The sequence below is a fragment of the Lissotriton vulgaris genome, chromosome 1_2 (assembly GCF_964263255.1).
Source record: "Lissotriton vulgaris chromosome 1_2, aLisVul1.2, whole genome shotgun sequence".
Lineage (NCBI taxonomy): Eukaryota > Metazoa > Chordata > Amphibia > Caudata > Salamandridae > Lissotriton > Lissotriton vulgaris.
Window position 1 is genome coordinate 311,330,556 of NC_141686.1, and position 14,945 is coordinate 311,345,500.

At 46.7% G+C, this 14,945-nt stretch overlaps 1 protein-coding gene across 1 annotated transcript in view; it reads left to right on the forward strand.

The window, feature by feature from the left end:
- The window catches only part of TMEM109 (transmembrane protein 109), a 72,207-nt gene that overhangs the window by 22,344 nt on the left and 34,918 nt on the right, over window positions 1–14,945 (forward strand). The window contains exon 2 of the mRNA XM_086953335.1: window positions 5,068–5,345. Within this exon, the coding sequence (XP_086809461.1) occupies window positions 5,106–5,345 (240 nt within the window). The 5' untranslated portion in view covers window positions 5,068–5,105. The remainder of the gene's footprint in view (window positions 1–5,067; window positions 5,346–14,945) is intronic.

Sequence of the window (14,945 nt, forward strand, 5' to 3'; positions counted from 1 at the left end):
GCCTGCCAGGGGCTGCAGCATGTATTATGCCACCCCTGGCTGGCCCTCCAAACTGACACCACAGGCTGATCACTCCGCTAAGGTATGGTGGTGTAATCACCCCTTACTTCGATATGGTATACCTATATCTACCTTTACATATAGACACATATGCACCTATAAGTCACTCCTATGGTAGGCCTCGACAATCCTGGAGGCAGAGTGCTTGGCTTTATGTGAGAGGGTGCCCTAGCATGAGCTGAGCCCCTCTGCAGCTTTCGGAACAATCGCCTTATAGCTGTTCTAAGATATAGCTATACCATATACTCTTAAGTGCATTATAATCCTCACGGTTAATGCTAACTTTGGTTTGGCTTTATCGAAACATGCCGTGTAAGGTGTCAAAACACTTTGGAATACTACCCCCCCCCTGCCAGGGAATACTACCGCCCCCCCCCCCCCCGCCAGTCCTGGCGGCGGGGATAGCAATCCATCCTTCTAGAGGGAGAAGACATGTCATTACTGCTTTACCCGGTTAAACAGAGCCTCAGCCTCACAAAATGGATGCTGCTGCCACGGACACGAGTCTGACCTCCTACTGATGAACGAAACGTCGGCAGGGGAGGCCTGGACAATAGGGTGGGCTACATCAGCAGATGCTTTTTGAGACACTGCCTGGGGCACACAAGGTGCTCCATGCATAGCCCGGTTCAAACCAGTTGCTGGGGCACTCCAGCCCTGCTCTGGCGCGAAACTGAACAAAGGGAAAGGGGTGTAACCACCCCTTCCCAGGTCCACCCATTGGAGTGACCTAGCACGTAATCCAGCCCCTTAACTCAGTATATGTAATAGGAGCAGTGTCCCCCGGACTTTAGATTATCCTGGAATGAAACTTTGATACAGAACTCTTGGACCTTCGACATTCTATTCTGACTAGAAGACTGAAGACATCTCCCTTGTGGTCAAGGAGTGACCACTCTGTGCAAACAGGCACCACCAGTAACTTGCCGGTCTGCTTTGTCAACGCTCCCGCCGGAACCCGAAGACTTGGCGACACAGGAACTGGACTCTCAGACTTCTCTGAATCCGACCCATATCCACAGCAAAGCTGAGACCCGTGGCGGACACGATAGACGTGGGACCAGACACCCTGGACATCCTGCATTTTGCTAACTGCATCGACTCCTGAGGTAACTTGCAGTTGTGCATTGGGGTACAAGAAGCCCCAGACCCGAGCACCATTTGCACCGAAGCTCAGCCCTCCACACTCCACGAGTGCCGCATGGGGCCTGCTCTTGCATTTCAACTCTACGCGTCTTCCTGGTTGCTAGCCCGTTGGCTAGTGAGCCCCCTGAAGACATTCCTTTGAAACCAAACTGCTTTCCTGGTTACTCCAGGCTTGCTCCAGCTTCCCTGCAAAGGAGAAGCTCCTTAGACCTTGCTGGTCTGCCCCGAAGCCAATCTTCACTTCCTGTGTGGGTTGCGTTTGCCAAGGCTTGTTGGGTCCAATCCGGATACCGACACCGCAGTTAACTAGATCTGTCGTGGGACAGCTCGAATCCAGCTCCTGGTCATCGTCGACACCTCTTGGCTGCAGAAACAAGCTTCACCTCTTCACCTGAGATCATCGTGACATCGCCTGGTTTCTTCCTGGTACCTTCTTGGTCACTGGCTAGTGACCCAGACTCTATCCCCTCTGCTTTCAGGTTCTTCAGATCTTCGATCCACCCGGACACTTTTTTCCTCTGGTCGCCTGCAGCACGTCTTTGCAGATCTCCATAGAAAACATTGACGAAACCCGACACCAAAAGACATCTATGCACCCGTCTTAATGGGTGAGGTAACACGAGTACTCTGGTGCTCCCATGGGTCTTGACCCGAAGTGTCCTAGTCTAAAGGGGTTTTGTCGTAGTCCATCCGGAAGTGCCCTTAAACAGTAACTTTGTAAATTATTTGTTTCACATTATAAGTCAATGGTAACTCGTGACTGTATTTAGACACTGCACGCGTCTCCCGTGGGCCTCCTACTTCCTAACCTTTGGTCGTTTAGTGTAGCCCCAGCGATTTCCCTAGGCTCCAGGCCTACTCACTATTTCTGTCGTGGTTCTTATACCACTATTTTAGTATATGGTTTGTGAGGCCCCTAGGGCATTACCGTATACTGTGCAACTTATCGTATGCAAATGGAGTAACTTGTAATGTACTTTTACCTCTGACCTCATAAAGAGTGCAGAGGGGTTGTGTTTAGAATAAATTCATATATATTTGATATATACCTTGTGTGGTGTCCTTTCATTTGGTATTCAAGGGATTATAATTGGTAAAACTGCTTGCTTCACATGCTCTCTGAAGTCTTAGCCTGAAGACTGCTGGTCCACGCTACCACTAGGATAGCTTTCTATAAGGTTGACTTTACAACCACCATCAATAAGGGTCGATTAGACTGGCGCAAGGTGCCCACTAGAACCAGTGGACACCATATGCCAGGCTAACTTCTCACACAGGGCATGTTGTGAAGGGTGATGAGTGCTCACGCAGGGCTTGAGTCGACTATGCTATACACGGTTCAGCACTTTTTCTCTATGTACCATGCACAGGTCAAGAGGGTTTTTTGGGTGTTTTTCATTGACTGAATCCATGTTCTGCGCGTAGGGCAATTCTGCAGCCAATCCAGAGGCCTGCACAATCTGGGCATGCTCCTTGCTTACTATGACCACGCACTGTGTGTACTATGTAGAGGGCATAGCTACAGGTTGTGGTATGTATGTCCTTTTCCCAGGGCTCGACTACCAGCTGTGCTGTGTGGAAACTACCCAGAGTATGTAGTTGCAGTCGAAGCCTTGCACACAGTATGTACATGTCCTGTTCTATTTGTACATGCACAGGGCATGGGTGAAGTACAATCCCTGCACTCAGTACGTGTGTGCTGTTCTATTTGTGCATACATGCACAGGGCCTGGTTGAAGTCCAAGCCCTGCACAGAGTACATACATGTCTTGTTCTATTTATAAATGCAGAGGGCCTGGTTGAAGTCCAAGCCCTGCACAGAGTACATGCATGTCATGTTCTATTTGTACATGCACAGATCATGGGTGAAGTCCAACCCCTGCACACAGTACATGTATGTCCTGTTCTATTTGTACATGCACAGGGCATGGGTGAAGTACAATCCCTGCGCTCAGTACGTGTGTGCTGTTCTATTTGTGCATACATGCACAGGGCCTGGTTGAAGTCCAAGCCCTGCACAGAGTACATACATGTCTTGTTCTATTTATAAATGCAGAGGGCCTGGTTGAAGTCCAAGCCCTGCACAGAGTACATGCATGTCATGTTCTATTTGTACATGCACAGATCATGGGTGAAGTCCAAGCCCTGCACACAGTACATGTATGTCCTGTTCTATTTGTACATGCACAGGGCATGGGTGAAGTCAGAGCTTTGCACACAGTACATGCATTTATGTCCTGTCCTGTTTGTATATTGCACTTCAAATGGGTGAAGGCCGTGTCCTGCACGCAGAACATGCATGTACTATTCTATTTGTACACTCCTACACATGGGTGTAGGCCATGTCGTGCATGCAGTACCCGCATGACCGTTTCTACATGCATTTCCGTTTCTATTTGTACAGTGCACAGAGAATGGGTGGAGGCCAGCCCTGCTCACAGTACACGCATGTTCTACTCTGTTAGTACAACGCACTGGTCATGGGTGTAGGCCATGTCCTGTTTGGGATTTGAACAAGATGCATATTCCTAGGATATGCCATGTGCACTGTACAAAGGAAGCATGGCAGCAGGTCATGACATCTACTTGGTGCCCACAGAGCACAGCTGGACAGTGGTGGCTGGCATGTAAGTTGGGTGGTGGAATAAAAAAGAAAAGGAAAAAAAATAGGGAAACAAAAAAGAATTCCACTTACCTTCCTGTCGTGAAGTCCTCCTCACTCAGGTCTTCTCCAGGCAGGCTTCGGGAAACTGCAGTAACCAATCCCGGCTCTTCTCTCATGCTGCATGAGAGCAGTGCCAGGATTGGGGGAGAGCAGCCTCTCTCGCTGCTTTCGAGGACCCTGGAGCCCTATGCTGTCTCTAACCCAGGTGCATAAGACTGCACATCCAGTGGGAGGTAGTGTCCCAAGTCAGCGGTTCTTGGTCATTTTCTGGATGGCTTTAGACTCTAATTATTGATTTTTGTCATAAAGTCTCCTTCTCAGAGAAAGTGCCCTGTTTACAGGTGGTGTCTTTTAAGTGACAGGGCCAGTCTTCTCAGTGAAGGTGAGGGGGTGGAGCGATGGAATGATATGTTATAGTCCAGAGGCGAGAGCTGGAGCGGTTGAGTTACACAGTGACTTTCTAGAGCGACGGCCGGAGTGATAAGTAGTTAAGCTACTTTCTAGAAGGGAGCGCTTGGAGTAATGAAGTGGTTGGGCCACATTCTAAAGATGAGGGCTGGAAACATTGCCTTCTGACTGACTGGGGTGACCCCCCTCAAGGTGAGGGCTGGAGTGGTTGGGTGATATGTTTACATTCTAGAAGTGAGGGCTAGAGTGAGTTTTGGTTCCCCTGAGCCTAGAACAAGGGACACTTGTGGTCATCTCTTCAGTAACAGGATGGCCCCACTCCAGCTAAAGGCTGCAGAGACCGTCTCTTCTGTCATTGTAGTCTCTGATAGTTGACACCGTGAGACCGGCACTGGTTGTCTGCAGTAAAGGGTGGGTATTCTGTTACTGGGGAGGAAGGGAAGAGTGACCAGTGGTGTTGCCCCCCTGGCATGTGTTGTCTTTCTGCAGTTCACTGTCTCCGTGGTCGTCTCCGCTGAGCGACGTGGTCGGCTGCAGGTAAATCGTTGTGTTGTATCCTCGTGGGGATGAGACAAGACCTGGATAAGGTTTGTCATCAGAGCCTCTCCATCCTATCTCAGGGACCGTCTTCTTTGGGTGGTGATTTACCCTACACTTATTGCAGTCTTTACTACTACCAGTGTTTCAGGCGGACGTCGTTGAGCACTGCAGATGAACTACAGTACTATACCCCTTGTGTCTTTTGGTGTGTTTTCCTCCAGCATTAACTCTCTTCTCTTTATCCCCAGGTTCCTTCACCCGCTGTAGGCTGGTATCTCAGTGCACAATGTTCTCCTCAGCTTCTCTTGGCTCCCGGAGACGCGGGATTCTGCTTCAAGCATGTGTCGCTGTCCTCCTGGTCTTCACGATCTTTCACGTCCCCAGTGTGGCTGCACAACCCAAGACTCAGGCTCGAAATGGGGGGGACGCCACCAGGTTCCCCGAGTTCTTGCACCGGGCCTCGCGGGCTCTGCGAGAAATGCTGGTGTATGTGTTGGGAGAAGAGGCGCTGCGGTCAGTGACTGAGGTAAGCGATGTTCGCAGCATCTGGTCCACTCACAAGGGGACTGGGTGGAAAACATGTCTGATGCATGCATCTTTGTATCTCTGCTGGAACCAAATGTTGTTTCCTCCTTTCTTTGCATTCTTGAATGTTGTCTTCCATTCGCCCTCTACATAAATGTGTTTATGGAAATGATTTGTATGTAATCCCAAGAGATACCTTTGATTGATAGAAAATGTGCTTCGCCCCATATGTTTAAGTCTTTGCAAAGTTGTTTTGTTAGAGCCCCTAGGGTGGTTCTTGTGGAGAACCATGCATCACTATGGTTAAAATTTGGGGGATTTTTAAAAACGTGTTTTGATTGATCTTCAAGACAGTTCTGTCAGGAGAAGAGCTCTGCATACATTTCTAGATTTCTGGTGAAGGTGATGGAGAGTTAACTTTTTCATGGTTTCTCAAAATAGCCCTTTAAGAATTTTACCCAATTCAAGGGAAGCTGAAGAAGTGTTGTTTCTTCCCCTGGCTTTACAGCGGAGGATCAAGACCCCACCTTTTTGTGCTGATATTCAAGTGTGATGGGTTCCTTCATATGAACGCTCTCCATAACTTCACAGATACCTGTATGAGATTTTGTAGAGTTTATTCCCAGCAATTTCATTACATGAAAATCATCCAAATACAGATTCTATGTTGGAAACTCTTAAAAAAACAGTCATCTAATTCTTATGCAAGGATTGAAAGGGACTCTGTTTACAAAATCTCTGAAGTGTGTGGCACAGACAGGGCACATCTGTTGTTGGACATTCGAGAGACTAATTTCCCTTCTTGGCCAGACAGTTCTGCAGATACAAGTTATAGACGCGTGTTCACCTTGATGGATCCTGTAACTGCTCTTAAGTAAGACTCGCAGTCAGGATGGCCCTGTTATGGACTAGACATGAGATTTCATCCATTGCCACTTGAAATAAGATGTTTTGGGACATAATCAACAATGTGGGTGCAGCTGCATAGTGAGTGTGTGCAACGCATTTCCAAAAAGCGAATGAGCTCAAACAATGCTGGTTTTAAAGAAAGCATCTAGAACTCAGCAAGTCCTAAAAGAGGACTCATAAGATATGAGGTTCCTTCAGAGCTCCAGGTAACTTGTTTATTGGTGGAAAACCAATCTGGCGAGAAGACAGAGTTTGTCTTCACTGATCAAGAATGTCTTTGATGGCGAGGTCCTCTCGCCGTCATCACGCAGCGGCTAGCGAGGTCCTCTCGCCGTCATCACGCTGCGGCCGGACTCACCGAAATCATACACGTTCCACAAGTCATCACCTATCCGACAATCCTCTTTAGTTTATTCACTTCAAGACCAGAGGAAATGTGATGGGAGCGGCAACTACAAGAAGTTCTAAAATATTGTTACATGTTGTAGCAACAACAGAAAATGAATTCCTTGTTGGATAAGTTACATGTTCAACTAATACGAGTAGTCAATATCTCCACGACTGCTAGCCTTCAATGTTGATCAAGTATAGGTGTGAATAACTTTCAAAGTGTCGGCCAGTTGGAGGTGCCATATCGCACTGCTAGCCCTTCGGAGAGGAGGGTAGGTTGTACTTTAAACCCACAGCACCAATCCTAAACCAGTGTGCTACTTTTTAGGAATCTAAAATTCTCTCATTGATGCTATGCAGATCAAAGCTTTCTGGGAATGTAAACCAATTGGCTGTAATCCTGAGTTTCACCAGAGATGGTCTCGGAGCTTAGGATGCAGCTCCGCTTGACGAGGTAGGACAGACTCGAGGTACAACTAGTTTCCATCCACCGAGCTACCGTATTGTTGTTTATAAAATACCAACCTAAAGAGCTTGGTAATCGGAATGTGACGAATGCTCTGAGTTCCAAACACCACACGCTACTCTTTGTAGAACCAAGTGATTGATCGGCTGGTATATGGGATGCGGAAGATGCGAGACAATAGTTCTAGCTGAACACAAGTCACGGCAACTAAACCGAAAATAATCTGACACCGATAAAATTGAGGAAAAAATATATTTACTATTTGCTATGAATAACTACTTAGAAACCTCTTTGAGACCAAGAGACATTTTAAGGCAGCTATACGCATCTGCCCATGTAAATATTCTGCCTTTATGGTATACAACTTTACTTGGAAAGGGGCAGCAGCCAGGGTATGTTTTATGAATGCTGTTTCTAAGAGCTGAAGACTCACTGAAGTACCTTTTAACCTGCAGGCAGGCGCTGCTGCTCAGAAAGCGCCTCGCTCTCAGAAAGGAGCGCCAGAACAAGGGGAGATGCCCATGACTTGAACATGAAGGCAGGGAATAAACATTTCGAACAATAACTTATAGAAATGGTATGCTGATTAAGAAGGTGACGTCCTGTTCTTAGCCCAAAGTCTTGATAAGAATTGTAATGAAGTGATGGAATGTAAAAGGTAAGTTAGAATGTACACTTGGCAGTAAGTCTATTAAAAGGAGATCAGCAGGGCCCTGTACTTGGAATACATATATACAGCGGCCATCCGGATTGCGAGTCTTACTTAAGAGCTGTTACAGGATCCATCTGGTGAACAAGCGTTGTCTGCTCTGGGAATGTATTGGCCTCAAGTTAGGATTGACCGGATTGAGGGTGGATGTTTCCTCTGGTTTAAATGGAAAGCGAGTCGACTCTGCACAACTGTATGCACCGAAAACGATAACTCTTCGGTTTTATAGAATAATGTATACTTTGTAATGGGTAATGTAACTTTTATTTGGTGATAAGTTCAAGAACTGTACTGTAACTTATCTAGCGTTTCTCTTTCCTTTGCTAATTGTCCCTGTCACAGGTATGGACTAGGCTCCGAATCCGGCGCGTCCTTAGTCTTTCCAGAGCGCTCGCTAGGATCTGGAGATCTTTGGTGGTGCAAACACCGGTGCTCTCCAGAGACTCGGTTGAACCATGTGGTGGGATTCCACCCCCGTTAGAACATGAAGGTCCTGAGTGCTCCTTGCACTCTGTTCATAGTGGTGTTTCTGACCTGTTGCACGCCCATCTCGAGCCACAATCCATGTGACCCAGGCTCAGTCTGATGAGATGGCCAAGAAGAGGGTGCTGTCCGTCACCGGTGCAGCCGGAAGACCTTCTTAATGCCCAACTCCATCGCCTCCGCGATGGAGTTGGGCCAAAAGCCAAATCTGCTATGCCTAAGTGTTGTATGGTAGCATTGGTACAGTGCTTTGTACTCCTGTCCGAGATGCTGAAGCACACACCCACTCATATAGCAAACGACACTGTGTAGGGTGTGTTGTTGTAAGGGTGGTGTTTCAGTTTGGGCCTCTTTGGCAAGTGTTTCATGTCATGCGTGATAAACACTGAGGTATGGTTATCGAGTTGTGAAATTCGGTCCCTGGGGGTTGTTGCGTGAGGGTATGTAGGAAACAGACACACATTATGTTTGAAATAAGGACTAAAACATATATGGAGCCTTAGCCCAGCCACATGGGCTGCAGATTTTGTTTCTTCTCTTTGTGAGCATGCATGCACTCCCAAAAAAAAGGGGAATTTATCAGGACCTAATTAAGTCAACTGAAATTGAAAGTTGTTTCTCATAATAAGCTATGCTTTTCCAAGTTTGGTTACATTAGGTTTCCAATTATTTGTCATTTGATAAGCATGTTTCATAGAATATCTGTTAGACCTGGCACCATTGGCGTGGGTCTCCCTTTCATTGTGGCTCTTGCCTCGTGTTTTCTTGCAGGTGTTAGATGCTTTGGGCACTGTGCCACTGCTGTTCAGTGCCACAGTGCAAGTGTTCTCTATTGTAAATTGATGTATGGATTAGTGATTCCATGTTTGGCTACTTTGGTTTACTTGTCAGACCCTAGTCTAGTGCACTAAGTGTTCCAGGGTATGTAATCCAAATGATGCTGGTGGGCCTGCAGCACTGGTTGTGCCACCCACAGAAGTAGCCTTGTAAAATGTGTCTAAGGTCTGCCATTGCAGAGCCTGCGTGCAGTCTGGTACTGTCTGGGCAAGTGCACCCACTTCCCAGTCCCTAAACCTTCCCTTTTCTTCATATCAGTCACCCCTATGGTAGGCCCAAGGGCAGGGTGCATTGTAAGTATAGGGTAGGACAAGCCCTGATGTGTGCGTCATGTCCTAATAGTGAATTACAGCCATTTTCGTTTTTCACAATTGCAAGGCTACCTGTTCTCCATAGGCCAGAATGGGCTGTTAGAATTGTTACATTTTATAATCCTAACAGGCTCCGAGAACATGGTAGAAATTAAAGTTTAGTATGCCTGGGCTCAGAATAACAAAATACATCTTTTTAGTAAAGTTTATTTTAATATTTTGTGTTTGCAAATACCACTTTTAGAAAGTAGGTATTTGCTTGTCTAACCATTCAAACCTGCTTCTGCTAGGATGTGTATTCCTATGTCTGGTTTCATGAAGTGACAGGGTTAGGGGATTCCCAGAGACAGGCGGAGTCACCCAGTGGTGAATGGAGAGATCTGCATCTAAATGGGAGGGAGGAGTGCACCTGAACTCTGAACAAATGATATTGGGGTATAAATATTGGGACCCTGCTCCCAAGAAATTAGATCACTTTTGGACTACAAGAAGAAACCTTTACTGAGGAGAGGAACCTGAAGAAACTGAGGAGAGTCTATTCCCAAGCTCAAGTGCTGCTTGGGGGATTGGCCTGCAGTGGTTGCCTTACTGCCAAAGGAAGGAGAAAGGAACTTTGTGTACTTTGCTTTCAACTTGTGAAGGATCTCCAAGGGCTTGGAAAAGAGCTTTCCTCCTGCTGAAGTCTCAGGGACAACCGACTTCGCCCCGCAGAGTTCTTGTGGAAGTGCCTGCTGCTGTTTTGGGCCTTCTGAGGAATTGTGTGTCACAAGGAGCTGGAAGCACGACTCAACGAGAAGAAACGTGTCTCCTTCGCTGGACCTGCCGTCGCAACTCTGAAGGAGGGTGTCGCCGCTAGAACTGTCGCACTGCACCGCATGGGAGAGAAGTGTGCCGCAACGAAGAGGAAGCGTGTCGCCGTCGCTGCTGCTGCCGTCGCAACTCCGAAGGAGGATGTCGCTGCTGGAGCTGTCGCTCTGCACCGCATCAGGAGAAGAGTATCGCAACGATGTTGGGGCGTGTCGCCATTGCTGTGCCTGCCGTCGCAACTCCGAAGAAGGAGGGTGTCGCCGCTTGAACTGTCACATTGCACCGCATTGACCAAGAGCACCTCGCATCCCCGAGAAACCCGCCACCATCGGAGCTGCTGCCATCGCATCTTGGATGTCACCGCTGTAGTTGTCGCATCGTGCGGAAGCTTCCCGCATCTTGGGAGAAGAGCGTCGCTGCTGGAGTTGCTGCCGTCGCATCTTGGATGTTGCCGCTGTAGTCCACGCATCATACCGAGAACTTCTCGCCTCCCCCAGAAGTGCGCTGCATCTGGAAGATCTTCACGTCTTTATTTCTTTGTATCTGAACTTTGCCGCATTTCCCATCGCTGCGACATTGCTTGTCGTGGAAGTGCAACGCATCCTAAGGTACATTGACGCAGAGTGTCTCATTTAAGAACTGAACTGAACTAAGCTTAAATCTACCATCTAAAGTAATCATAGTGTGTATTTTTGTCGTTTACGGTCTTGTGGTAACTTTATAAAGTCTACTTATTTTTTATATAAAACCTGTGTGGTGTCCATTTGTAGTGTTGTCACTGTGTTACCGTATGTGGTCATAACTGCTTAACTTATGCCTCTAAAATAAGCCTTTACTGCTCTCGCCACGCTACCTAGAGGGTGAGCAGGGGTTATTTTAGGAGTGTAATTCCCATTGCCCTGACTAGAGGAGAGGGTCCCTGCTTGTCACAAGTACCTACCTGTGCCCACTATAGACCCCCAAATCTAACAGTCCCCTGATGCACTCCGAGCATTTTATTTATTTAGTTCATTTGTATAGCGCAACAGCTACCCAACAAAGGGTTTCCCGGCGCTAATGATCCAGTGATTTGATTAATTCAGGTCTTTAGATGTTAAACAGCCAGGTTTTTAAGGCCTTCCTGAATTTCATGTAATTGATTTCATTCCGAAGTGTCAATGGAAGAGTGTTCCAAAGTGAGGGTCCAAGATATGAAAATGATTTGCCGCCCATTCGTGCCAGCCTGATTTTTGGAATCACAAAATGGTTAGCCGTGGCTGATCGAACGGTTCGAGATGGGCGGTAGGGATGTACAAGATTTTGTAGATACTTGGGGGCACTGTTAGTAGAGATCTTATGCATAAAGCATAGGGATTTAAACTTCACCCGATTCTCAATTTTCAGCCAGTGTAGTTCCTGAATGTACTTGGAGGTTGGTGTGGAGATGGGAATTTTCCACAGTAATCTCGCGGCTGCATTTTGCACTGTCAGTAATCGGCGGGTTGTAACCTTATTGGCCCCCAAGTATAGCACGTTACCATAATCAAGTCTGGAAGTTAAGGCATTGATGACTGTTTTCTGATTATGTTTGGGCAGCATCCAGCAATTTTTTTTTAACCACTTTAGTATCGCAAAACAGGTGGCTGAAGTCTTCGTAGCTTGCTGATTAAGATTAAGCGGCTCATCAATGATGACTCCTAGGTTGCGGGCTGATTTGGCTGGAACCGGAAGGGTACCCATATCATCTGGCCAATGTTGGGGTCCCCAGAGCTCTTTGTTCTTACCTAGGACAAGTAGCTCAGTCTTCTCACCGTTGAGCTTGAGAGAGTTTTTTCTCATCCACTCAGCAATCTTACTTAAGCCGAGTTTTAATGAAGAGGGGTTATCAGCCTCCGAAGATGATAGAGAGAAGATGAGCTGAGAGTCGTCAGCGTAGGAGAACATAAGTAACCCAGTCACTTCTACCATTTTGGCCAGCTGGCTCATATAAATGTTAAAAAGCAACGGGCTCAAAATGGAGCCCTGAGGTACTCCATGTTTAAAAGTCATAGTATCAGAGCAAGCGGATTGGGAGAAGACTTGGAATGTACGCTGTTCCAGCAAGGATTTAATCCAGTTACAGGCTGCGCCCTGGATGCCTATGGAATGGAGTGTTTGTGCAAGGACAGAATGTGACACAGTGTCAAATGCTGCACTGAGGTCGAGCAGCAGCAAAGCTACCGTTTCTCCCCGGTCAAGCATTAGACGGATGTTTTCGGTGACGCCTACCAAGGTCGTCTCCGTAGAGAAACCTGTGCGGAATCCTGATTGATGGAGGGAGTAGTAAGTCATGAGTGGTAATGAAATCAGAGACCTATGAATGTGTTTTTCTAGTATTTTTGCAAAGGTGGGCAGCAGGGAGATAGGTCTGAAATTGGATGGCCAATTGGGATCTGCTCCCATTTTTTTTTAGCAACGGATGAATCATCGCGTGCTTCCACTCGTTCGGCACAGTTTCTTCCTGCAAGGATTTGTTAAGGAGATTGGTGATTATGTCCATGCTGAGTTTTTTTAGGACCGAACAAGGTAGTGGAGCATGTTTTAAAATAATACATAATCTTATGGAAGATTTACTGAAATGACTCCCTACGTTGCAGATTTTGAAAAATTCTACCAAGAACTCATTTACAGCTAAAATATTAATTATTGGCTTGAATACCGTCCACCAGTTGTTATTGGTAAAGAATCTAGTGAAGAATTTAGTGGAGAAGTGTGGCTCAGGGGTTAGAGGCGGCAGACCCGGAAACTGAGATCGGCCCTGGACCAGGGTTCAATTCCCCGCCTCGGCGGGTCTTGGGCTAAAAATTCCATGGACTCGACAATTCTCGCTCCGGTGCCTACTCGACTCACGGGTTCACACTGCGACTCTGGGCAGTAGCTTGCTTAATCTCCACAATGGCCCCTCGCGGCGGGATGCCTGGCTTTCACCTTGTGGATACCCTGCCGGGGCTATCTCACAGGGGAATACCAGGACGGGTTCCCTAAGCAAGCGCCGGGACACCCACTGCGGGTAGCTGTGTGCTATATAAGCTCAAATACATTTACATCTAAATGTAAAATTCTGTCAATTGCCCATTAGCGCGAGCATGGCAAATTGTTTGTTCTGTTACGTGTCGTACTTTTGATGCCTTCCTTAGTAGAATTTGTGCTGCTCTTAGGACCCCTTCCAAACACGCTTTCCAAAAATGAAAGTCTTCACGCGGTGCAGCATTGTCAATTTACAGAATAACCTCCTATGTTATCAGCCATTCAAGAACAAATACACACGCGCAGAAACATTTCAGCTGTTCAGCTGGGCCAAAGATTGGCAAAAACAGACGTTTTGAGCTAAAAGGCTGGCTGTTGGCATTTTTGTATTTGGAAAGCAAAACCATAAACTTGTCCAAATTTTGACCATACCCAAAATATATCGTTAAGGAAATTGCTCTGTTTTAAAGAAGAAAATCCAGCCAAGCTCCCATTCCGTCTGTTGTAGGTCTAGGTTCATTTACTGTTCTTACTTCTGTCGCAGCAGGTTTGGTGAGCAGGTGCTTGTGAATGGTTTTAGATGTATGTTGTCTCTTTTTTTTAACAATAGTTCTCTGTATGGTAGATATTTTAGCCGTTGATGTTTCAACATTCTGTGTTTGCGGTCTCGCTTCAGACAGCAATATATAGATCCTAAACCCTCAGCCATTGCCTGGGATTAGCTGGATTTCTTGTCAATCCCACCTCTTTATTGGTGGCTTTGCTGTCTATTCTAGGTTTGTCCCGCCCTTGGAGCATGGCTTATTTACCTTTGCTTTTGGTTGGCATGAGCGCTAGCTTCCATATTTGTTTCTTTTTCCATTACTTGTTAGAACTAATGAGTGATGAGTAATTCTTTATCTTCAGAGAGCACTCATGTGCTTTACTTTCTCCCCACAAGGCGCCACATCTCTTCCCCCTACAGTCTCCAGTCGATGCTCCTTCACGAGGCACCAAATGATGGCTGTGGTGGTGTCCTAGGTGTTGTCCCACTGAACTGCCTGGTTATGCAACTTTCCCAGGTGCTAGCAGATTCTGGCTTTGCTAATAGTGGCGGCTTTTAAACTCCTCCAGTATTGGTATAGGTAATGGCGGCGACTGGCCATGGTATGTTTTATGCTCTAAAAAGTTGGTAGAGTTCTGGTAGGATGAGCGGTTTACACTAGTACAGCTCGCCATACATGATCTGAGCCCGTATGGGGAGTCCTCCGGGTCTGGCACAGGGACTTGAAGGATTCACAGAGCGCTAAGCTATATTTCCACGATGCACCACTACCAGAGAACGTACCCGTTTCTGCAGGTTCATGTATGAAGACGCATCGCCCATTGCCTAGGCCCTGTACATAGGGTGGTAGCCACTTGGGAAAGTATATTTTGAAATGTTGGAAAGTTATCTGGGTTCCCTGCAGACTAATTCGCTCTTCCTGGGAGCACTTGGTTCTGTTTTACCACTCGTTGGGTTTGTTTATTCCGATTTGCACGATTAATTAAAATCATAGCAAACATTACAATAAAAAGATCACCTGGATATAAAGAGAGTATCGTGCAGATTATAAAAGATATCGCTGTACTTCAAAGTATAAAAGCGGAAACTTTATTTGGGGTACCAGGCTTGGTGCAGACTTTGTCAGACTGGTACAATCGAATAGGAGAGCTCAGGGGGTG